Source organism: Anomalospiza imberbis, chromosome 20 (genome assembly GCF_031753505.1).
Source record: "Anomalospiza imberbis isolate Cuckoo-Finch-1a 21T00152 chromosome 20, ASM3175350v1, whole genome shotgun sequence".
In the NCBI taxonomy this organism is placed as follows: domain Eukaryota; kingdom Metazoa; phylum Chordata; class Aves; order Passeriformes; family Viduidae; genus Anomalospiza; species Anomalospiza imberbis.
Window position 1 is genome coordinate 1,925,604 of NC_089700.1, and position 25,315 is coordinate 1,950,918.

At 48.2% G+C, this 25,315-nt stretch overlaps 1 protein-coding gene across 9 annotated transcripts in view; it reads right to left on the reverse strand.

Annotated features, from left to right (window-relative positions):
• Positions 1-25,315, reverse strand: part of AUTS2 (activator of transcription and developmental regulator AUTS2) — a 785,653-nt gene that overhangs the window by 524,926 nt on the left and 235,412 nt on the right. The window contains exon 1 of one of the 9 annotated variants that reach the window (XM_068210127.1): positions 2,365-2,455. The exons of the other annotated variants lie outside the window; for them this stretch is intronic. Coding sequence (XP_068066228.1) covers positions 2,365-2,412 — 48 coding nt within the window. The 5' untranslated portion in view covers positions 2,413-2,455. Of the gene's footprint in view, positions 1-2,364; positions 2,456-25,315 lie in introns of those variants that run through there. 9 annotated transcript variants of the gene reach the window in all.

Below are 25,315 nucleotides of genomic sequence, written 5' to 3' on the forward strand. Positions count from 1 at the left end.
ATACTTGTTTCATGGAGCATGTACCCAGAGTGTCCAGCCAGAAAACTGCACCAGTTTAATAAATTCAGCATCGATTCACACCTAGGCCACACTAGCACAACTTTCACAGGCAAACAAGCCTGGGAGCTAAAGCAGAGCAAGCCAAGCCCCAGCTGCAACAAGAACGCTGACACAAAATCCTGCATTCAGCAAGGGGGTACAGCCCTCCCACGTAGCCAAACCCAAAACTTCTCAGGAGCCTTTCATTAGGAAACCCCCAATTCAACACAAAGGGTTAAGAGTCCCTTATCGCACATGAAATCCAGTAAAAGACCAGGCATGCAGCAATTCAGTTTTTGCCTTCCTGCATGTGTACATTATGGTTTGGGGTTTTTTTTCCCCCAACAGATGAACAGACTTGGCACCTTCCCTGGTGGATCAGAAGAAAGTCTTGTAAGGAACAAGTAACTGTAAGTAGACAGATTAAATGGGTTTCCTGGATTTCATCCATGTTCAAATTTCCCAAGTTGTAGATCTCAAAAATATCTGATTCTGACAAAACTGGTATGACAGGTTATGTAACACTCCACAGAATCAGCCGGTGACAGCAGAGCAGGAACATTATCTGCTCTGCTCAGGGACTCCGGGGCTTTCTGGATCAACTGCAAGGGGTGTCAAAAAAATAGAAAGGAACTGAATCACAAAATGTAGAGTAAAAAGAAATCCCCATGCATTTTAAATAGCCAACCTCACCCACTGGTAAATAACTGGTGATTCCTTAGATTTTTTCCAGGAATTTCCATATGCTAAACATGCCGAGGTGATTTGTTTAATTACAGATGTTTATAGGTCGGATATAACTTTAAAGAACACAGAATTATTGCAGAGAAACATCAAGAAGATAATAACAACTGCCTAATACAGTGGATTCTGCAGCATTTTTAAGACTGCCCCAAACAAACAAAATGGAACAGTTACACCTGAGACTGTTAAATATGCTATTTGCAGCAGGGGATACATGATAGGACAGTCTTGTTAAATTACATATATATGCTTTTTGTTAAATGAAATATATATGCTTTCACTAGTGCAGTATAACTTGAGGCACAAAGACAAGAAATAAATCATTGTGGGACTATTTGCCAGGACAGAAAATTTCAGACTAACAGCACATGCATGGGTTTTCCCCCTGTTCTAAGAAGGGTGAGTTGCTAACTGTTCAAGGATGTTTAGGGAAGCAGCAAGGCTGATTAGTATTTTCATAAAAAGTTGTCTTGCTCTTCTCTCTAATTTCCTGGATTAAGGAAACAGCAAAGCTACATCCACATTCTGCCTGCATCTCAGCACTCTTGGAAACCAGATCAGCCTCTACCCTGGGGCAGGAAACCCTCCAGGAGATCTCCAGTGAAAATGCACCACTACTAAGCAGCTTCCTGCACAATCTTGGTCCATGCTCCCTCCCCATCCCTGCTTCTCTGCTTCCCCCAGGCATCTGGGTACCAAGGCACAGTCGAGATAAACTGGAAGCTGAGTGCAAGAGGAAAATCCCACAGAAAGCACTGTTCTGTGCAATGGGAAACACAGCAAACTCCACAGTAAACCCCACACTAAAGAGTCTTCAATACATCTTGCTACTTTTTGATCAATAAAACTTCTTTCTTCCAGTAATAATCATGGACAATTAAATACTTAGCTACTAGAGGAGAAGAAACAACTGACCTCCCTGCAGAAGCAGGTCACAACTCATAATAGGCTCCACAGAACAAGAAATATTCCTCCCTTTCAAGCTCCACATGAGGAAAACAAACACATCTCTACTATCTCTACTTTTTTCCCCCAACATGGCACTGGAGGAATCAGATCTGAGCTTTCCTCCTCCACCTGCACCGTGCTGAAGTTGCTGCCACATCTGCAGCCCGCACCCTGCACTGCTCTGAGCACAGCCCTATGTCTGGAGTCACAGGAAAACCAAACCCGGTGACACTTCCAGGGGCACAGCCCTATCTGTGGGGTCACAGGAAAACCGAACCCGGTGACACTTCCAGGGGCACAGCCCTATCTGTGGGGTCACAGGAAAACCAAACCCGGTGACACTTCCAGGGGCACAGCCCTATGTCTGGAGTCACAGGAAAACCGAATCCCGGTGACACTTCCAGGGGCACAGCCCTATCTGTGGGGTCACAGGAAAACCAAACCCGGTGACACTTCCAGGGGCACAGCCCTATGTCTGGAGTCACAGGAAAACCGAATCCCGGTGACACTTCCAGGGGCACAGCCCTATCTGTGGGGTCACAGGAAAACCAAACCCGGTGACACTTCCAGGGAAGGGGAGCGGCTGAGCCCCACCAGTGCCCGGGGAAGGGCTGCAGCAGAGGCTGGACTTACCTTGTCGGCATGCTTGAACTTGACGTAGAACCAACTCGACTTGATCATTGTGTCACGCCCTGCCCTCGGTCGCGGCCACGCAAGGACCCAAGGCTGTCCCGCAGACGGGCAGCGTGCCCGCGGCGCTGCTCCGGGCGGAGCGCAGCGCTCGGCTGAGGGGCAGGAGAGCGCTGGGGACGGCGGGGAAGGCGCTGTGCCGCGGGGGCTCGGCGTGTCCGTCCTTGCTGCCCGTGTCCGTCCTTCCTGCCCGTGTCCGTCCTTCCTGCCCGAGTCCCTGCCCGTGTCCCCGCTCGCTCGCCGCGCTGCCGAGCGCTCGGCGCTGCTGCCAGCCCGGCAGCTCCGCTCCTCACGGGGACTTCACCGCCCTCATCACAAATGGCACATGTCAGTAAAGCCAGGAGGCTGGCTCCGGCGCTGGCAGCCGCCCAGGACCGTGACCTCCCCCAGCGGGATGAATAATGAATTCCAGCACTTCCCTCCAGACACAGATTAACACCTGGCTAAACATTATTCTGACAATGAGCTTGTCCACCGCGAGAGCCCCGCGTTAACCCCTCGCTCGCCCACCAGGCAGGGCGGGGATGCTTTGGAGGCTGTCCCGCCATGCCCTCCCCCCATCGAAAGCAAGATTACAGGACTATATATAGTTTAGAAACAATAAAGCCTCTTAGGCATAAAGCAAATATCTCCTTTCCGATTCTGCAGCTGCAGCAACGCTGCCGTGGAACCAGAGCGAGTCCTCAGGAGCCAGACTCGCTCCTGGATCCCCCTTTCTCATCCCCCTACAAACAGCCTTGGTAAGCTGTGATGCTGTCAGCCTCATGTTTTAAAAAAACATCTATAAGGAAAAAAAAAAAAAAAAACACCACTAAAAACTCCCAAACCAAACCCAACAGAACAACCACCACTTTGAAATTAAACTAATGCACAGAAAATCCTGAGAAAGTCACTGGTCAGAATGTTTGTTCTTCTGCCTGTTCAGAAACACTGCCCAGTTCCCCGGCTCTGCTTTAAGGAGACACATTGATGTGGCTGCAAACCTCGCAGCTCTGTGCATCCACGGAGCAGTGAATATCAAGTTACAAACGAAAGGATGGATATAATCAGCCTCCTGTGTTTCCGCTGTATGCAGCCAGCGCTGTCTGGCCCAGCATCCTGTGCCCAAACACTTCACCATGCACAAGGAGACAATGTCAGGAATCTTGAGTCCAAAGATGTGCCCTCAGTAATGTCATAAAAATGTAATGTAATGTAACATGTATTAACACAGATGGACAAGAACTTGTCATGTGGGGACCTGAACCTCTTCATGATTCCATACAATGAGTGAGGTTCAGAATTTCATTACAGAAGTAAAAAAGTCACCTCATTTTGCTGCTTTAAACAGCTGTCTGGTTATTTAAGCGGGAGTCTCACAGTATCATATCCCAACAAAAGAGGATAATTTGCTTCTCATCATCTTCAGATCATGACTTTATAGGTTTTTCTTGTCTGCCTTATATCACACCTCCCAGACTATTAAACTTCTTCTCATAGGTAGGCTGTGCATGTCTCCACAGATCCTTTTCATCACTCCCTGTACCTTTTCTAGGTCTAGGTATCTTTTTCATGGGAAGAGTGAGATGGAATAAATACATTTACCACTGACTTAACATCTCCTACTGTATGTGCACACAAGAGATATAAAGCAGCTGAAACAGACCCTGAAACCTAGTTTGTCAGTATTACTCACCTAAAAAACACTGTCAGTGCTGATATCAGTGTCAGTGCATTATCTCAAAGTGGTGGTTTTGACAACCTGGCTACTCATTCACCTGCCAACAAATGTTTTTAGAACTTTTCATAAACTAGGACTTACACAGGGGATCCAAATACCAATACTGGCCAATAATGGTCACTGCATTTAGCTGAGCTGAGGCTGCTCAGTCCTGCTCTGCCCTGAGACCCCTTCCCTCCTCACCCACACTCCGTGTTGGGTCCCTGCTCTTCCCTGCTCAGACAGGGAATTGGGGTGAAGACTTTCCAAGTTCCCTCACTGCAATCAGCTGGGCTGGTTCAAATCATGGCCATCCATGGCCATAGCTGTCAGAAATTACTTTCCACTGATGCCACAGAAAAAAAATTCCCACTCTCCCTTGAATTCTGCATTCCTGTGGGAGAATTACCTATGCTAAAAGGGTGGTAAAATACCCCAGCTATTTTTTGGAACTGGAGATGTTAAAAATGGATGAGAAGGTCTCCTATAGGGAGCAACATAAAGAGAAAATTAAAACACTGGCTCTTATCAGCACCTTCTATTTTCTGCGCCTCAAAAGCTGGTTTTTGAAGCAGCAGATGAATAAACGGGACAGATCTGGCTGTGGATTTGATTGAGATCAGGTCAGTGACAGAGCCTCGCTTCCTCCCCAGCTGCTGCTGTTCCTCCAGTCCCTGCGGCAGCGCATTCCCCGCAGCCGTGCCAGGAGCGCTGCAGACAGCACAGCCGCGGTGTCCGAGCCGGGCTCAGCACGGACCCACGGACCCACACCGGCCTGCTCGGGCTCGTGGAGCTCGTGTCCGCACTGCCCGGTCCCGGGGCTTTAGGGCAGGAGCAGAGCCCGGCTCCGGGGAGTTCCCTGCCCGCACTGCCCGATCCCGGGGCTTTAGGGCAGGAGCACAGTCCCATTCCCTGCCCGATCCCCGGCCCCTGGGGCAGGAGCACAGTCCCATTCCCTGCCCGATCCCCGGCCCTTGGGGCAGGAGCACAGTCCCATTCCCTGCCCGATCCCCGGCCCCTGGGGCAGGAGCACAGTCCCATTCCCTGCCCGATCCCGGGACTTTAGGGCAGGAGCACAGTCCCATTCCCTGCCCGATCCCGGGGCTTTAGGGCAGGAGCACAGTCCCATTCCCTGCCCGATCCCGGGGCTTTAGGGCAGGAGCACAGTCCCATTCCCTGCCCGATCCCCGGCCCTTGGGGCAGGAGCACAGTCCCATTCCCTGCCCGATCCCCGGCCCCTGGGGCAGGAGCACAGTCCCATTCCCTGCCCGATCCCCGGGGCTTTAGGGCAGGAGCACAGTCCCATTCACTGTCCGATCCCGGGGCTTTAGGGCAGGAGCACAGTCCCATTCCCTGTCCGATCCCGGGGCTTTAGGGCAGAAGCACAGTCCCATTCCCTGCCCGATCCCCGGGGCTTTAGGGCAGGAGCACAGTCCCATTCCCTGTCCGATCCCCGGCCCCTGGGGCAGGAGCACAGTCCCGTTCCCTGCCCGCACTGCCTGGCCATTGGGGCAGGAGCACAGTCCCATTCCCTGCCCGATCCCGGGGCTTTAGGGCAGGAGCACAGTCCCATTCCCTGCCCGATCCCCGGCCCCTGGGGCAGGAGCACAGTCCCATTCCCTGCCCGATCCCCCGGGCTTTAGGGCAGGAGCACAGTCCCATTCCCTGCCCGATCCCCGGCCCCTGGGGCAGGAGCACAGCCCCATTCCCTGCCCGATCCCCGGCCCCTGGGGCAGGAGCACAGCCCCATTCCCTGCCCGATCCCGGGACTTTAGGGCAGGAGCACAGCCCCATTCCCTGCCCGATCCCGGGGCTTTAGGGCAGGAGCACAGCCCCATTCCCTGCCCGATCCCGGGGCTTTAGGGCAGGAGCACAGTCCCATTCCCTGCCCGATCCCGGGGCTTTAGGGCAGGAGCACAGTCCCATTCCCTGCCCGATCCCGGGACTTTAGGGCAGGAGCACAGCCCCATTCCCTGCCCGATCCCGGGGCTTTAGGGCAGGAGCACAGTCCCATTCCCTGCCCGATCCCCGGCCCCTGGGGCAGGAGCACAGTCCCATTCCCTGCCCGATCCCGGGGCTTTAGGGCAGGAGCACAGTCCCATTCCCTGCCCGATCCCCGGCCCCTGGGGCAGGAGCACAGTCCCATTCCCTGCCCGATCCCCGGGCTTTAGGGCAGGAGCACAGTCCCATTCCCTGCCCGATCCCCGGGGCTTTAGGGCAGGAGCACAGTCCCATTCCCTGCCCGATCCCCGGGCTTTAGGGCAGGAGCACAGCCCCATTCCCTGCCCGATCCCCGGGGCTTTAGGGCAGGAGCACAGTCCCATTCCCTGCCCGATCCCCCGGGCTTTAGGGCAGGAGCACAGTCCCATTCCCTGCCCGATCCCCGGCCCTTGGGGCAGGAGCAGAGGGCGCAGCCGGCGCGGAGGCGAGAGCCGGCACCGTGTACCAAGCTCAAACAGCTGCGGCTCACAGCAATTACCAGGCCTGGATGTTTTCCACTGGTTCATTAGCATCTGGCAGGCCCTAAAGTTCCAGGGTCACAAAACACAGAGCTATTATTTTATTTCAGGAAAATGCACAGCGACATCCCTCGAGAGCTGTCCTTTTGAAATCAAAGGACAAGTGCAGCGCAGGGAACGGAGAGGCCGAATTTGCAGCCATCACATCCCCCCGCCGCGCAGGGACGAGCCCATCAGCCACAGATCGCTCATTTTGTGGCGCACTGTTGAAAGCCCCCACATCAGATCCACAAACAGCCCCTGGCAGCAGCAGCAGAGCCCGGTGATTCCTTACAGCACTGACAGCTGCGTGGCTTTGCACACACACACACAAAGTACACACCAGCTTAAGTTTTCAACACTTCATTCATCTTTGCAGTAGGACAAAACACACCATTTATTTCAAACCTGCAGCATCAGCACTTTCTCTGAACTGTGTTTGGCTCGCCTGTTTTACAGAGCTATAGTCTTTATGGTGTGTGATACAACAGCTTCACTCCTGTTTGCCAATTCACTTCCTAGGGATGTGATGCCAGACAAACACCACAGCGGATGGGGATCCACCCCTGGCAGTGCCGCACTCACCTCCAAAACCCTGCTAGCCCACACCTTCTCCTTCAGTCACCCATCAATAACATGAAATAACATACTGTTCCTTTTCATGGGACCCCAAAAGGGGAACCATGCTTTGGTAGAATATTTACAAATCTTGCAGAATAATCATACTTTGATTATTCAGCAGGTTTTGCCATACTCCAATAAACCATTTCAACTGTGAGACAGTGCAGAAAAGAATTGAAATAACCTCCTTTTTAACAGACCATTGGTTCTAAGCCTTTTAATACACCCTAATGTATATTTAGATATCGATTCACGTTCATTTCAATTATTCCCCATGACAAAGCTGATCACACACTAATGCAATGAGCAGTGTAACAGTGAGTACTGAGCTGGTTTTAAAGTCTCCTAACAGCAGTAGGTACCTCCTGCTCTTCTCTCTGCCTTTGGGTTTGTTGGTAAGTCCGACTAACACCTTGGTGCCACAAGGGAAGAGGGAAAGGAGCAAACTAGGCATTATTTTACTTATTTTCACTATTTCCTAAGGCAGCAGAAATGCCTTGAAGAACCCACTTGCACAGCAGAGGCAGTTCTGGAGGAAGCTAAAGAACCCTTATGCCAAGCAAAAGCAATCTCTGTGTGTGCAGGGGGACTAAAGCTAAAGCAAGATGGTGCACTTGCAGCAGGGACTACATCCAAGATGAATTACAGCCATTCCTGTGTTCTTGGCACTACAAGAGCAGAAAATCATCTCCCTCCCTATTATCATAATAGCTTTCACACTTCCCAAGCAGCAGAGTGAAGTGTGGGGATGCTGAAAGAAATAGCACATAAACAACAAACATAAAGTTTAGATACATAGGAAGATCCCATCTCCAGAAAATGTTTACAGCAATTTTTATAATTAGCCTGTGGGGAGGGGGGAATAAAACGGTGGGGGAGGGGGGGGGGAAGGCAATTTGGAATAAGTATAAATAAAAAGGATTTTGAAACGTTTTTCACAGTTCAGAATGGCTCCTAATGTAGCAGCCAAAGCAGGGACCCGTGGGAGATTAAATGAAGCTGAGAGCAAAGCTTGTGGGATTCTGCAAGCCTACTAAGAGAGAAAGTTTTCCCAAATTCAGAGAACTGTAGAGTAACTTGGATTCTATAAATGAAGTACAAATGCTGAAGCTCCTGCCTGCTTCTGAGCATGCCCAGCACTCCCCCAGCTCTAAACCAGCAAACACCCAGCTCACTTCCAAGTACCCAGATTGCACAGCAGCCTTTCTGCTTTAACCCGGAACCACCCCAGCTTTGTATTCCAACACTTTACATCCTCGAAGGCTTCCCAGGGCACGGGCAGTGAGGCAAGGGTCAGCCTGCCCAGTCTCAAACACATCAGTGCTACATCGCAGAACCAGCAGAACAAATGAGGCGCCCGCAGCCTCCCGAGGCCGGTGCTGCCAGACCTTTGTGGGTCACAGGGAGGTCCCCAGGGGACTCTCATCTTCCAGGCTAATAGAAAGCACTGTGGGATTTGCTGTCTGGTTATTAACATGGTAACAATCCCATCTTGTACCTCAGGACCCCGCTCGCCCATCAACACCATCTGCTCTTTCATCTTGAGCGCTGCCGAGTAATCCCATCATGAACATGCTGCTGTCAATTCGGGCTTCTGTGCACGTCTGCAGAGAAACTCTCCGGGTCACTGCTCTGAGCCCAGTGTGGGCTGGCAGGCTTCTTGTGCCTTCACCCCCACAGGCACAGGATGGGCTGCATCCCATGTCTGCTGTTCCTGGCACTGGCACCATTTCAGCCCCGGAGACCAACACCACCACCAGAGTCACCCTTTACAGAAAGATTTCTAGTTTTTTGCTTCCCAGTGACTAAGAAATGCAAGTGACATTTTCCCTGGCAGCTCTAAGCCCTGTCAGGTCTGTCAGTGCTGTAAGGTCTCACAGCTGCCTTTCCCTTGGAATAGGATAAAGCCTAATAAGTCAGACCTGACTCAAAGAGAAAGAGTACAGATTAAGGTGAGAAAACCAGTCTGGAGTACTTTATCTCCCACGCAAAGTGCCAGTCTGTAATGAGTTACAGCCAGGGGTAACCCAGCTGGGGCACATGCTCAGCTTTCCAGGTGAAATTACACCTAAGAGGCACAACCACAGACCCCTGAAGGATTCAAAGACACCTCAAGGCAGCCTACAGAGGACAAGAAACAGGCATTTCCTAGTGGTTTACAACGTGCAAGAGACAGACTGAGACAGAAGCAGGACAGCCCATGAGCCTGGCACACAGGAGCTGGGCTCAGGATGGCTCACAATCTGCTGCTTCTGCCACATGGAGTTAGCTCAGGGTGCAGCGAGGAGAGCTGCTGATGGTATATGATATATATGGAGCCGTGCCAGGAAGTCACGTGTGACTGTCTGCAGCACTGGGAGGAAAAGGTGGCTTTAAATGTCTTTTTGACCTCTCTGAAAAAGAAGGTGCGGTGCCATAATCTGTAACTTAAAAAACAACAATAATAGCCAGCTGGACAAAATCGCTTATGATATTAAGAGATCAAATTATGCTTCTGTAATCCTACACAATGGTTCTGCATTTTGTTCCCTGGCTTTCTGGTTTCTAGAGCTCCAGCACTGTTTGGACAGAGGTTTATTACCTTGAGAAAAAGAAGTCACTTCTGAGATGACACCAGTACTTAAGTGTTTGAAATGACAGGATTCTCAAATGCAGAAAGCAGTGCTTTCTGTTCCACCCCATCATTTCCTCCGACTGAACACAGCTCTGCAATACACTACAGAGCTTGAGAATGGATCTCCCTCATTTACACATGGAACAGGGACGAGGGAGCAATACATCCAGTGGGGAAGGGGGGGCAGAGAAATCCCTGTAAAAACAGAACCTTTGCATGCAATGTATGTATTAACACTGGAGCACTAACACAAGTTCCCTTTGAACATAAAAAGGGATTAGATGGCAGGGCACTAATACCCGCAGCTAAATAAAGTCCTGTTCAGCAAAATGTTAGACACAAAAATCTCCAGCAGCACAGATTAGGCTGCAGGGCCAATAGCTCCTGACCAGCCACTGACACAGGGCAATTTACACCTCAGCAGTGAGTGCTGTAACCTCTTTAACACCCACCAAGGCACGAGGCTGGGCACAAGGACAGTGACCAAGGACCAAGGAAGGAGTTACACAGAGCTCTGGGGTCCCAGCACCCAAGCAGGTCTCAGATCCCAACCCCAGCCACCCTGGGCAGCTCACTCAGCATAATGACCTATAAACCCAAGGCCACCTCTGGCATGATTCAAAATTCCTCTTGTGTCACACAAAACAGGAAATTCAGCACATTACAAGAAGGAAGAGCAAAGAAACAACCAGTATCTCCCCAGGCATGGGGCTACACATCCCAGCTCCCCAACACCAAACAGCCTGAAAGGTCCCCACTGAAGTGGGCAGGTGCATCACCCGTGTCTCTGGGAAGCTCCAAAGATCCATACAGCAGGCTTGGATCAGCTCTGAGGATGCTCTGTACTCACCAAGCAGAAAAAACACCCTGACAGAGAAAGCCTGGAGCCCACAGCCAGGGCACACGTGTTCACACATGTGCATGGACACCCAGCCAAAACACAGCCAGGCCATTGGCACCCGCACTGGGCTTTCATTTTCAAAATAATTCCAATTCTTGTGAAGTTTCCCTTTAAAAATGAGATTTTGTTCTTTAATATTCATTGACTTCTAGTTTCCTTCCCACACACAAGGCATTATTTACTCTACAGTGGCTTGGTGCATCAATTATGGTAATAGTTTGTGAATAACATTTGCATTATGGGAAAATGAGCCTGGTTATTTAGCACTAGCCGAACCATCCCTCTGGAAAATTGTCACAAACATATGTATCATATGCCTCCACTTAAAAAGATCTGTAATTACTCTAGTTTATTAAAAAGAGCCAGCACTTCTTTTCTCCTTTTTTTTTTTTTTTTTTTTTTTTTTTCTAAATCTTCATTCTGAGAGCAGACAAACATCTATTTTCCCTTACTCAGCCAAAGGTAAAGGCTAATGACTGCTGCTAACATGTGCTCTTATTTTACACTGAGATGTTAGAGGTGAAATGCATCTTCTACATTAGTTTACCCTAATGCAGAAAGTGTGGCTCAGTAATTGTGGCATTTGATTAATGCTCAGTTTCAGTCCCTTCGGCTAAATTCCAGGCTCAGTTCAACTACTGTAAATTCTGATTAACATCTGTGTTACATCAGCACTCAGGGTTTATATTCCACAAGCAGGACTGCCTGGTGTACCACAGTCCCTACTTCCTTCAGAGCAACTGCTCTGCCCCTTAGAGAGTTTAAAGTAGCAAATAAGGCATTACACCTTGTGTAATGTGTCTGGTACTACCTGCCTAAAGGCTTGCCAACTTTTTTAAGCAGCTGAGAAAAGCTAAGAAATATAACTCAAATAGGAGTTGTTAAAAAATCCCACAAAAGCACCCCAGCAAAATGAACAGCTTTGTACATTGAGGACCCGTAGTACCCAAATTCTCAGCGCTTCTAACACTCCGACTGCAAAAATCTTGCAAATAAGCAGTTATGTTTGTGCATGGCAGCTTTGCCTTGCTTTTACAGGGCCCAAAGTCAGCTCAGGAGTATTTGGAGAAGTTAATCAAGGCTTCAGGCTTTCTTAGAGCCCCAGGGCTTCCCACAGAGCACCAACTGCTGTCTTTGTACATAAGAAATGCACTAAACTGCCCCTTTGCATGGAAAGGGAGAGCAACACAGCCAGAATGATCCCAGCAAAGGTACTAGGCTTCCAAGGCCACAAATTGTAATGTGGACAAGAGAAGTTGTTGATGCCATCAGATCTGCACAGGCAGCCCCACAATCAGAACTGAACTTTCACCAGGAGAGTAGAGTACGCCACAAAGAGCCTTAAAACAAGCCAAATGACAGTGGGAAGAGAGTGGCACAGACAGGTAACACAGTGGTACCTGAGATGTGCATCCTGGGCTGCACATAACTGAGCTGGCACTGCTCTGTGCCAGGCTGCTGGGCAGAGTGTGGTCCCGGCCAGTAATGAGATTGGATCGTTGGTACTGTTTAACACTTCTTTCACAGCCCATGGCTTGGTGATGTCAGGCCAATTCCAAAGTTCCCAGACAAGAAATCATCCTAATGAGCCATCTCAAAAAGCAAAGGTTACATAGAATATTGACACCGAACTGCAACCTTGTTATTCAGCCAGATGTGAAAACAAAATAACAATGTTGGACAAGCTTAGCTTGCTCTGCCCCTGTAACACCTTCCCCCTGAGCTCTGCGGACGGTACACGAGCAGTACCAAACCCCCTTTACACCAGCACAGCACACCAAGTGGCTTTTCCCCTCTTGGGGAAACTGGTCTTACTCTGTGGCAGCACATGGTGTGTGCACTTGGAAATTGCTCTAATGCCTATATTTCCAGGTCTGGTGTGAAAATCTCCACAGCAAAAGCTGCAGCAGTGGCACAGTGGCACCAAAGTGCTGTGTGCTGCACCTCACACAGGCTTTTCCAAGATAGGTGAGGATGGAGGTATAAAGCAGTCTGGTTATTCCGGTGATACACTTGAAATTTAAGTATTAACTTGCATTGAAGCTCCTGATCTAAAAAAGTACTATTATAAAATGCACGGTCAAGCCCAGAAGCTCACTCCTATCCTATCTAGGCAATGCCAGACTCATCACAGCAATTCCAAATCCCACCAAACCTTTTCCCTCTCCTCTGGCCAGCTGAGCAGCACAGCACCACGTTTGCCACAGGGCTCAAAAGCAGTGCTTTGTGTCCTGCCTCAGCAGGAGAGGTGTGCTTTTTTTAAAAGGGAAAGGGAACAGGTTGGCAGTGCTTGACAAGTCTGAATCCAAGTGTCTGCAAATAGAATGGCAAAGGTCAGAGTGATGCTGCGAGCTGGCACTGCAGCCATGTGCCATGAGCTCTGTCTCTGCTGGAAAAACCTTCAGCTCTTGTCTTCAACACTCTCTCCTGCTACACATTTATCCTTCCCATCCTAAGAGAGGAAAGATTAAAACAGACTTGTAAAAGGAATGAGGAGAAGAAAACTGCAGAATAGTCCCCTCCCTCATTTTAATTATTGATGCAGACAGCCTAAGCAATCTGTAAGCCATATACATAATGTATTTACTTGAAAATCCCAGCAAATCCACACGGTATTACAGAACAAACTACAAGCTGATCTGGGAGCACTGTCTTAAGAACTGGGTAAGCTGTCTCCATGTACTCAAAAATCTGTTTGACAAACGGAAAGATTAGATTAATGTTAATAATGCTAACGTGCTCAGCAGCACTCCCTGCCCCAGCAACGGGGTTTGGGTGCCCAGGGTCTTGTCTTTCATCCACTCCAGGTCATCCTGTGCTGCAAACACTGCTTGTTTAGAATGACAAAGGCAAGACTGGCTCACATTTTTGAAGCCCCCCTCTCCCCATTTGATTATGCACCCCAGCAATAGTGTTTAGGGATCAGCCAGAAAACAGTAGATGTTTTACATAGCAAAAGACCATATTAAAAAAAAAAAAAACCAACTTATTGAAAAAGCTTCTTCCGGGTTTGGGGCTAAGGAGGATGGATAGGGTAAAAGGGAAATGGGGACAAAGAATCAGACTTCAGCCTGAATTTGGTGAGAGATGTTGTGTCCCCCTCTACTCTGTCACTGACTGGAACCACCTGGACAAGAAACACATTCATTAAAAATAACATTCCCTGCAAAGCTGAACAGAGAGTGTAAGCAGCAGCAGGCAGCAGTTTACTACAGCATGAAAATGCAGAATCTGTAGCTCATTGAGCCATTCATTGTTTTAATTCCTGAGTTTCATCTCACTGCATAAGAGGCTCTGGACAGCAAAGCTTTCTGCGTCTGCACTGCACTGTGTCTACACTCCATGAGCTTGTGAGCCACAGCAGCGAGGAGGGCACAGGGTCCCCCTAGGACTGACACTGTCCCCCCAGAGCTCCAGGAGGTGACACGGGGAGCCCAGGGCCAGGCTAAGCCCTGCAGGTCCCACTGAGCCCCACCACCAGCCCCTCATGGCCCAGATGCTGCGAGACCCCTGCGGCAGAGCAGAGCCTGTTTGCAATTTTCTTCTCAACCACCAGTACGAAAACACAGACCTTCAGACAAACGGATCCTTCACTTCCTCCTTGCTGCTTTTAGTGGTTTCTTTAATCTTTTAAGCTTCTGGGTCTAATCCAGCAGCTGCCATCAAAAGTACTTATACAACTGCAGGGGAGGGAGGAGGAAAGGAATGGGATACACCAAATCATGAAACACATTTGCTGAGCAGCCTCTTTGTTCTTAGCAGAAGTGAGTGCCTTTGGAAGTTATCTGTTCACAGCCCAAGCACATTTATGTACCTGTGATGTCCTCTACTGCCTTATCTATAAGAACACACTATAGAGGAATGCTACCAGTGAATCAGATGACACATCTGAGCTGGCACGCTGCAGCACAGCGTGGGCAATGAAATGGGGGATCTCTACATTAAGTAGTTCATGCATGAATAGGCTACAGGCAGACAGCTCCCAAGATGACAAATGCTGCTCTTTTCTGAAACCTGAAAATATTTCGTGGTGTTCTTCACAGAAGGCTCCAGTGAGCACGCATTGAGTCTGTTCCCATTTCAACAACAGCAGAAAGCACATTTCAGATCTCCTGGCAGAAAAGTTTAACACATGGTCTGAGAGCACAGAAAAAGTTTAAAATCCATTAACAAAGAGAATCAAAAACTGTTAAAATTTCACTATTAAAAAACAAGCAAGCAAACACACATCCCCAGAGGACTCTTGCATTGAGCACCAGGATCTTGCAATTTCTACAGAATGCCAACAGTTGTCTTTGTGCTAAACCCCATGTTAAAAGGGGCTGGAGGGTTGGAGAGGCACCAGGTGGATAAATTCCAGTTAAGGCTGTGCTTTTGCTCCTGGTGTGCCCAGGACACAGCACACACAAATGCTCTGTTCATGCTGAGAAGTGAATTTGCTGGTACATCCTCCTCATCAAGCAACATCTCATCCCCCAGCATACTGAGATCTATGCTAAGTTTCTAAAAATAGCATGTCCTTCTTACAGAAACATGACATAAAAGAATTAGGTGACAGCTGACCAAAAGCATCCCTTTAAAAGGCAAACTTTGCTGAGCACCAAATGCAAGCAGCACTTATAAGCAACCAAGCCTTTTTGTATTAATTGAAGACAGAAGAAAGCTTCTAGATGAAGTCCCATGTTGCCTGGAAAGGAAAGATATCTCCTCTGCACGCTGACTCAATTACTCCTATTCCCACTTATTTATAAGTTAATGAGTTTTCCAAGGGATTTCTGCTCCAGGAAAAGATCTGCCATAAGCACCTTCCAGGTGCAGGTCTCACAGGAGCTCTGTGATTCCCATTGCGATGAAGAACTTTGTCATTCAGGCAGAGCTACCATCCAGGCTTTAAAAACTCTACCTAGAGTTTTCTAGAAGGAAAAGCTTCCAGAATTTCCAGAATTTTTTACACTACATGACAGCTATCCAAATACAAACCAGAGCAGTATTAACTTCTTGCATCTGGAGGCATTCTGAATAATTCTTCAGTGTCTCAAAGCTTATCCCTCCTAGCAACAAGATGAACTTCACCAGAACCAAATCAGCAATGCACAGGAAAGTTAATATGCAAATGAGTCTGTGGGGGGAAAAATAGTTCTAGTATAACCTGGCTAATCCCTAAACCCCAGGGAACTGAATTATATATGAATTATTAGATCAGGATTTGTCTCTATGCCAGTACAGAATACGTCAAGGAGGTGCAGGGCACCAGGCTGCCAGGAGGTCCTTGTTGCAGGATGGAAAGAGAATTAAACAATCACTCCAGAGATGCACAACTGAGAAAGCCAACACCAACCACCCCTGACGCCAGCCAGGAGGGGCCTTGTGCCATTTGCCGTGGAGTCAGGCGGGGAAGCACAAACCTCAGCTGTTGGGGCTGGAGCCGCTGAGGCGCTGCCTGTGCCCCCACAGTGCCCTGAATTCCTGCTCTGGCTCTCGATGACAGCTCACAGGGCTCCATTCCACCCCGGGGGTCCCCTGCAGATGTCCCCAGCGGCACACAGGGCTGTCACCAGGGATGCCCGTGGCTCCCTGGGGAGCTCCTGAGCGTGTTTTCCCTGGCAGCTGTCACGGTGCAGTTGAGCTCTGCATTAGAAGCCAGCGCTATGCTAGGACACGGAGCGTTTGTAGGTTCGAGCAATCCTCTGCTGGTGCCAGTCCCACACTCCCTGTTGCCAGGTAACAGGGCTGTGTCAGGATTTCCCCCTGCTGATGCACAGCCTGCTGTGATGGCTGAGCAGACCCCACACCTCCTGCCCTGCTGCAGCCTGTGGTTAACTCTTCACTGAAATTTAAACAGCACTGACAAACAGACTGAGATCTCTCCTGACTAAAGGGGTATCTAGGCCACATTACTTGGAAAACTACTTTGCAAGCCCCTGCAGAGAGAAATTAATTTACCTGGGTGTTCAACATGCAGGTCACCCTCCCCTGCCAGCACATCCTCACAGACAGGCTGGGCCAGATGGCATCCTTCATCCTCCCTCCTGGTTTGGGTCTCCCAGCCAGCACCCTCCTCCTCCTCACCACCATTTACACAGGACACAAATAATGACCTACACTGTCATCATCTGGGGCATGACCCCAAGTGCTCAGTGTTAGGGTTAAACAGATCTCAGCAAAAGTAAGGCATGGAAACAGGATGTTTTCCCATCCTCAGTCATGCTGCCAGAGCTCCTGCCCATCTGCAGAATTTCCTACATTCTCCCCATTCCTGAAATTCAACAACATCTAGCTTGTCTTGTGAATGGCATTGGGAGGTACCAGAGTCAAGTTTTGGATAAGCCAGGACTTATAATAACTACACCTTTTAAAGTATCTTTGGAGCTTTGTTTCTCACACGTGCTATTCCTGCAAGTGTTGAAGCCTTCAAAGCTTCTACAGAGGCTTCCACTTTCCTGAGACTGTACAAGCTCTGTGCCAAGGAACTAAAACTTCTTTTTCCTTGTAGCAGAGCAAATACCAACCCTCCGTTGTAGGTTTTGTGCACCACTTTCTGATGGATATTAAAAAGCCCTCAGCAGTCCCCAGGTCTGGCCCAGGACAGGCAATGCAGCAGCAAGCTTCGCTATTATTTTTTAACATAACAGAACACATTTTTAGATCCAGAAAAATGGAATTCAGAAAAAGGACTGATGTGTTTCAATATTGCCATGGGCATCTGAGTCTTCTTCAGCCACCCAGCCCTAAAAAGCAGGAAGGCAAAGAGCTCCTGACAAATGACTCTTGTTTCTCCCCTGAATGTTGTTATTCATGGCTTCAGCACTGTTGCAAAGCACATGGGAGAGATGGCCCAAAGGAATGGGACAACATCCCCACATAAGCTGCTGCTAATAAAAGCAGCATTCAACAGTATTGCCACTCGCTGGTCACATTTTCCAAGGAGAAAGGCAAGAGAAGAGGACCAGCATTATGTGTGCACTCGGCTGTGTGACACACAGCTTCACACTCATTCCGAAAGGAGCTCTGACAATCAGGCTCTTTGTGAAGCACAACATATTTTGGGTACATCCACACACTTGATCCACAGCACATATTGTATTGAACAAACAAATTCTATCAGTGAGCTGTGAAGTCCAATATGAAAATTACTGAATTACAGCTCCCATTAAGAAAGAAGTAACAAGTCCTCTTACACCTTACCCACACTTACACCAGGACTGCAGAGCTCGAATTGAATAAAAAAAGCAGCGAGGTACATTACTGAAGATGAACTTTCAAGCTAAATTAAAGAAAATTAAACACTTTTCTGATATAATTTCCTCCTTTTCTCTCTCATTTTTATATACTTATGCACTGATGGATTTTAGCCAGATAAGAAAGATGATCTAGGTTGATTCTTCTCCACCCTTTTTCCACTGGAGGACCAAGCTGTTTTGGAGAGGTAAAAATAAAATCTGAGTCCATGCTATATTCCACATTCTCCCTCCAGCTGGGAAGGAAGGAGTGCCACTGGAGCACCTATTGTATTTTAAACAGAATCATATTGATTTATTTATATAATAACAACCTTAGTGTTATAAATTGGTATATTTTCATTTGGCACCACTAGCAAGCAAATGCACATAGCAACATTTCTTCAGGAATGCGTCCAACTGCACAGGGGTGAGGGTGTTTACACTGTTTTTTTTTTAATTAGTTCTTTTGTGGAGCCTCTCTGTTGGCTTAGAAACCCTAGTTTGAACTAGTTTGAACAAAGCTACTCTAGTAGAAAACAGACCAGGAACCAGAAACTCCTTTGTTATAGTCATGCCTAAGTTTCCCCAGCTCTAAGACTTTGTTTTACTCCACTTTTATTTAATTGTCTGCTTTGAGCATTAGTGGTTGCTGTGCTCTGAAATGCCCAGACAGCAAAGCCTGACTTTGGGCAGCTGGAGATTCCCATCAGCCTGGCCCAGGTGACTCCCTCAGACACCCCAGGACACAGCTGGAGAATGCAAAAACAGAACACACATACAGGTGCTCAAAGAAATGGATCTCCTCTCCCAGTTTTCACTATGTAAATGGTGTCTACCAATGGCTGCTGAATCATGACTTTGGCTTCCATTTTGAGCAGAAAGGGAAGCAGCACCTTCAGGACCCTGCGCTGCTCAGAGCCCCGTTCCTGCTCTTCACACCCATGGCCATCACTCGTGGGGAGTGATGCGGGCACAGGATTGCACAAGCAGCTGGGGCTCCTAAGGATGATTCAGGGCTGAAAAGCAGGAGGAGGCCAGATGAATCAGCTCCATTAGCTCAGCATGCCCCACAGGAAGAACAGGGGGGTGATCCCTCTGACTCCTGTTTGCATTAGCGAAGTAAGTGAACACATACGTCCCCTCCAGCAGCTCGAGCTGTGGCTCCCCACAGACCAGAGCAGGGCATGGGGACTTGCACAGCTTGTACAGCTCTGCCTTGTGCAGAATCTGTGCCATTCACACTGTCTGCTGAGTGCTTTTCCTCTGGGAAAAGCATAACATATTCCCTAGGAGATTTGGATGGCTGCCTTGAAATGCCTGTGGGTTTGGGCTCAGACACTCAGGGGATGGAAGCACAGCCACGGGGCTGCAATGACACCTGCTGATGAGGGACATGTGAAAGCAGCCAGGACCCAGAGTTCCCAAAGCAGATTACACCTCACTGAGTTCCTCTGGAAACATGAGACTATGGGTGGACAAGTACACCAGGGGACAGAGGAAATGCTGCAAGGTAAAAAAGAGTCAAATCTCTGTTTCCAGCTCCTGTGAGCAGAACACAAGGGAGAAAGCAAGGTACCTATAAACCTGAGCAGCTGCACACACTGTGTAATGGCTTGCAAAAAAAAAAAAAACCCTCCAGCAAAGAGGGTATCACAAATACTTTGGCAATACAAGAAAATAAAAACATTCTTTTCTTGATATGATCTCACATAAAATGAGCATGAAATACTTTCTCCTCTTCTTTCCACATCTGCTGGTCACCTCCTCTAGCCATGCACAGCAGGAACCAGGAAAAGAGAAGCACCATTCACCATTTGGATACAGGCAGACTGTCACTCGTATCCCCTGCAGGCACACTGCAGGTGAACACAACAGCTCCAATCCATAATACAGTGAGCAGAGCCAAACTCAGAGCAATTTATCACACTTCTAGCAAGACAGTCTGTATTTATTCCCAAAACACCAACATACATTGGATACTTAAATCCCTTGAGCTTCCTAAGGATTGTTTCTGTTTTCTCCAAGTGAAGAAGCCAGGATGGAGCTTACAGCTTTTCTGTTCAGCAGCCAGGGCCTCTGTAAACAGAGAGGGGGACAACAGCTGCTGCTCTGCAGCTTTAAAGGATGCCATCAATAATGACATTACACTGTCCCTTTTACTCAATAAACCCCAATTTAAAAATAAAACAGAACTCTCCTTTGATCTGTGCCAGCTCAGGAGGCTGAGATGGAGGGTGAGGGAAAGAAGGGAGAAAATGGGCACTTCTGTCAGGCAGCGGTCCAGAGCACTTGGCAGGACTAGAGGCAATGGATCCCCACAGAACGCATGGAAACCAAGTAACACAACAGCAAAACAGTGAGAGATGGGAGATAAATATGCTACACTTTTTTTCTTTAATGAAGTAAAAGCTAATAATAAAAAAATATCTGTACATCCCAAATACAAGACATTTTCAGAAGACTCTTGGCCAGGTAGTTTGCTCTACTCCTGCAGTCCAGCAAGCAAATATGAAAAGCTTTCCACACACATGCCATGCCCTGGCCCAACCTGGTTTTGCCTCCCATTGAGCCACCTCCTGTTGCCCTCAGTGAGGATCAAATACTGGAGAAAAGAGAAAGTAAAGGTACCCACTCACACATGAAAACTAACAACAGGAACACCAGCAAAGGCAGAAAGCAAAGTGCCCTGCTGCCAGTCCTGAATGGGAACCTGCCTGCTGCAGGCTCTGCTGCTTTGCATTTGCCTTGAAGCTAGAAATGTTACAATAAGGCCAGTGTGTGCACCAGCACCTCCCTGACAATAATTCAGTGCTCTCGGGGCCTTTAAGCCCCTGTCTGCCTACTCAGGAGCCCCTCATGAAGCCAGGAGCCAGTGGGAGGCAGGCTTGCCTGAGGGACAGCCCTTCACCTTCCCTTCAAGCATCTCCCACCTGCAAACAGGGGAAAATGCAAACAGACAACATGAACAGGAAAATAGGTCACACTTGAGTGACTTCAAACTTCAAAAATAGGAAGGGATTCAACACAGGAGAAAGGAAAGTGACAGGAGAGTGTATCACACACTTCTGATGAATCCATTTGATCCTGTGACTGATCAGACTTTTCAGTGAGATTGCTTTCTAATTTATGCCTTTAAATGGAAATAAAGACCTTGATCTTAGCATTAAATCTATGCAGATAGATCCTTGAGGCAATACTTCTACAGAAAACACTTCTACAAAGTGCAAAGACATTAAATTAATAATGCAAACACTGTATGTGTGTCTAGAGTCACTCTTGAGGATTCAGCAATTTTGCAGCTGTCAAATCCTCCAGCAACTCCTGCTCTGTCATTTTGACTTTAGTAGTAATTGGAGATTTCCTTAAAGCCTCCAGCCCAGGTGCCTTACCCTGCCTGAAGAGGAGTGTTTGGGATGGCCTCGGTGGCAGTGGGGGTGTGAGCTGTCCCCTGCCACCCCGCTGTGCTGGCAGGGAGGCCGGGCAGGCAGCAGACACCTGACGGGCTCAGAGCCACATCAGCTCCCCACACAGAGCCATAAAGTGTCAGTGCCAAGGGCTGCTGGAATTAGGATCACTGTTAGATTAGTTAACAGCTGTATAATTAGCCACGCTAAGCCTAGATGTTTCCCCTTGAAATCCAGTTTTTACAGTTATAAATAGCAGTGTTAATGATCTCCAGCATCACTGCTTACACTCGGAGCCCTCCCTCCTCCACCGGCTCTGGTGTCACTCACTGAATGTCACATTCTCCTGACTTTCTTGTAGCAGCTATAAAGGGAGATAAAAAAAGAACTAAGAAAGGCAGAAACCAAAAATAAACCCCAAACTGAAGTGGACCAAGAAGGATTATTTTCTTTACATGCATTAAAACCTTAAAAAATAGCAGCTGCAGCTTGTACTTAAACTGTACTTTCAAGCATTAACTTAATTACATTTCATGAGAGTGGGAGGAGATAGTACCAACATTTCATACCCAGGTAAACTGAGACAAAGGAGTGCAATAGTCTGGAGTCACATAGCAGGATGATGAATAGGACCCAGAATGAAACCTGAGTGCCCAGCACATCACCATGCTATTTACCAAATGGGATAAAACACCAGGGCACTCCAGCACTGAGATGTCTTTCATAAATCTGTCATGTCACACTACATGCTAATGAAGGGATATGAAGAGCATTTTTCTTTATTTTGAAGGTATTCAGTGCAGGAAAATTTCAAAAAATAGAGTTCACGCTCTTTAGATAAATTTGATTTGCCAGTCTATGAATGCGGCAGAACCCAGATTTGTCATCTCTCAAATCTGAAGTTCAGACAATACAAACCTTAAAACCTTTCCACACTGCTAATTTATCATCACTAATATTCTCACCTAACCAAAAGAATCCACACCTTTCACCAATGATTAAAAATATTTCTTTTTAAACATTTAATCTCAGCAGAGCTTTCTGAAACTCTGCAGTGCGGCAACACAATTTCTGGAAGTGTCCATAGCACAGATTACAGATGCAGTTACTGTAAAAAATTTATAATACACAGATATTTTCAGCTGTTCCAAATTTTTCTCCGTGGCTAGCACCACATGTCTGAGAGAAAGAGCATTTTTGGAGGTATAATAGAAACCAGTGAGAATTTTAAAAGGCTGTTTCTAGGAACACCATTAGGGCTTTGATGGGGTTTAGAAATGAAAATGTGAGATAAATGTGAGATAAATTGAAGACTACTGCTCACAGTTCTCTGTGTGGTTACAATCAGAGATGGTGGTCTGTGCTTTTGCACCCCAGGTTTCCAAAGGGGGTACATTCCCTCCAGCAGCACAGAGCCCAAGCTGTCTGAAGAAGGATGGCAGACCTGAAGCAGAGCATTAGGCTTCCAGGATATTCCCTCCACATTATACACTACATCTACACTAGTTCTTGCATCCACTAATTACTTTAATGCAGTGAGGAGACAAATCCCCACAGGCTGATGCTGCAGGGAGCTTCTGAGAGCAGTGCAGGACCCTGCCGGCGTCCAGCCACGCCACAGCACATACCTGCACCTGCTCCTGCACCTGCACCTGCATCTGCTCCTGCTCCTGCTCCTGCATCTGCTCCTGCATCTGCTCCTGCACCTGCACCTGCTCCTGCACCTGCTCCTGCTCCTGCACCTGCACCTGCTCCTGCACCTGCACCTGCTCCTGCACCTGCATCTGCTCCTGCTCCTGCATCTGCTCCTGCACCTGCACCTGCACCTGCTCCTGCACCTGCTCCTGCATCTGCACCTGCTCCTGCACCTGCACCTGCTCCTGCATCTGCTCCTGCACCTGCACCTGCACCTGCTCCTGCATCTGCACCTGCTCCTGCACCTGCACCTGCATCTGCTCCTGCACCTGCACCTGCACCTGCTCCTCCTCGGGACACTTTCTGTAGGCACACCGTGTGTGGTGATTGGCACTGGGGCTGTGTTCTAAGCACACAGTGTGTGGTGATTGGCACTGGGGCTGTGTTCTAAGCACACCGTTTGTGGTGATTGGCACTGGGGCTGTGTTCTAAGCACACCGTGTGTGGTGATTGGCACTGGGGCTGTGTTCTAAGCACACCGTTTGTGGTGATTGGCACTGGGGCTGTGTTCTAAGCACACAGTGTGTGGTGATTGGCACTGGGGCTGTGTTCTAAGCACACAGTGTGTGGTGATTGGCACTGGGGCTGTGTTCTAAGCACACAGTGTGTGGTGATTGGCACTGGGGCTGTGTTCTAAGCACACCGTTTGTGGTGATTGGCACTGGGGCTGTGTTCTAAGCACACAGTGTGTGGTGATTGGCACTGGGGCTGTGTTCTAAGCACACTGTGTGTGGTGATTGGCACAGGGGCTGTGTTCTAAGCACACCGTTTGTGGTGATTGGCACTGGGGCTGGCCCAGCCTCATCCCCACTGGGTGCAGCTGTGAAAAGCAGGTGAGCAGCATTGACAGCAATGAGAGTGCCCAGGTGTGCTGAGCAACCACCGAAGGGAACAGAGGCACACAGGTGCAATGCAGGAACATGAGGAGTCTAAAAGGCTGGGCTAAAGAACAAGGGCAGAAACTTGCAGCCTTCTTGTGTGGTATGATGTTACTCTGTATAGGTTGGAGCTATCTGAAACTATATGGTGATATTCTATGTATTGTGGCTGTCTCAGCTGTGAAAACTTCCCATGAGCAGGAAAAAAATCTCAGGCTACTTTTCTTTCAGAGGGGAGAAAGCAGCACTGGAAGCTGCTTCCCCAGAGCAGCCTGAGATGCTGCTTACCAGCCCCTAAGGACACTGCAAGCACTGCCATCCCTCCTTGATTAATAAACCAAAAGCCAAATCTCTGACTCGTATTCCAGGGACAGGGAGGAGCAGCAGTGGCACAGCACCGTGTTAAGAGCTCCTCCAACAAAAGGCATAAAAAACCTTTGCAATTTGGAATGATGTATCAGCACTTCTGCGAGCCAGGCTTCCCCCAGCCAGATCTGCTTGGGTGTTGATCAGCCAAACAAGAAGATAAGCCTTTACACCAGTAAAATCTGAGAACGTGTACTGTAAGCAAATCATAAACCCCAGAAAATATGTATTCTGAATTTTATCAATTTGACTGCTAAACAGAATTATGAAAATCTGAACAAAACCCTGCAAAACCAATCTTAACCCCTAAGTTACTGGCTCATGTATTTTAACACTGGCTACTGATTTTGCTGACTTTGTTTTCTGGTTTCCCCACTTCACGTGTACCCCATCCCAACCTGAAAACATTTTCAGACAGAAAACTGCTCCTGCTTCCCACTAGTCACTTAGCAAAGTTTTGCTTATTATTTTGTAGTGAGTGGAAACTTCTCAACTGGGCAACTATGCCCAGACAGCCAGTGATATTCCCAAGTGAAAACTGTAGCTCTGTGAACACTTCTTCTGTGAAAGAAACAAAGAAACAAAAAAAAAAAAAAAAAGGAATTAAGAAAGAATGGAAAGAATGTAAAAATAAAAAATAAATTGCAGGGGTTAAGGCAATAAATTAGCTTTCTTAATGATCTGAAAGTTGTGGCAGTCCTGAGCAGGATGCAATAATGACTCCTGCAGTTTCTCCTCTCCTCCCCTCCCAGCTCTCATGGTGCCATCCCAGCGCCAAGCAGGGAAATCACAAAGGAAAAGCCATTAGAGAGGCAGCAGGCCATTACACTTAGCTGGTCAAGGATAATTACCCTAATTAAAACACTGGTAGAGCTTGTAAATAGAAACAAGTGACTTGCCAAAGAAAAATCCCCCAACAACCCCTCTGCTCCCTCTGTGGTGTCACTGGTCAGGGCAGGACCCGCTGCCCCAGGTCTGCAGCACCTCCGACTGTGCAG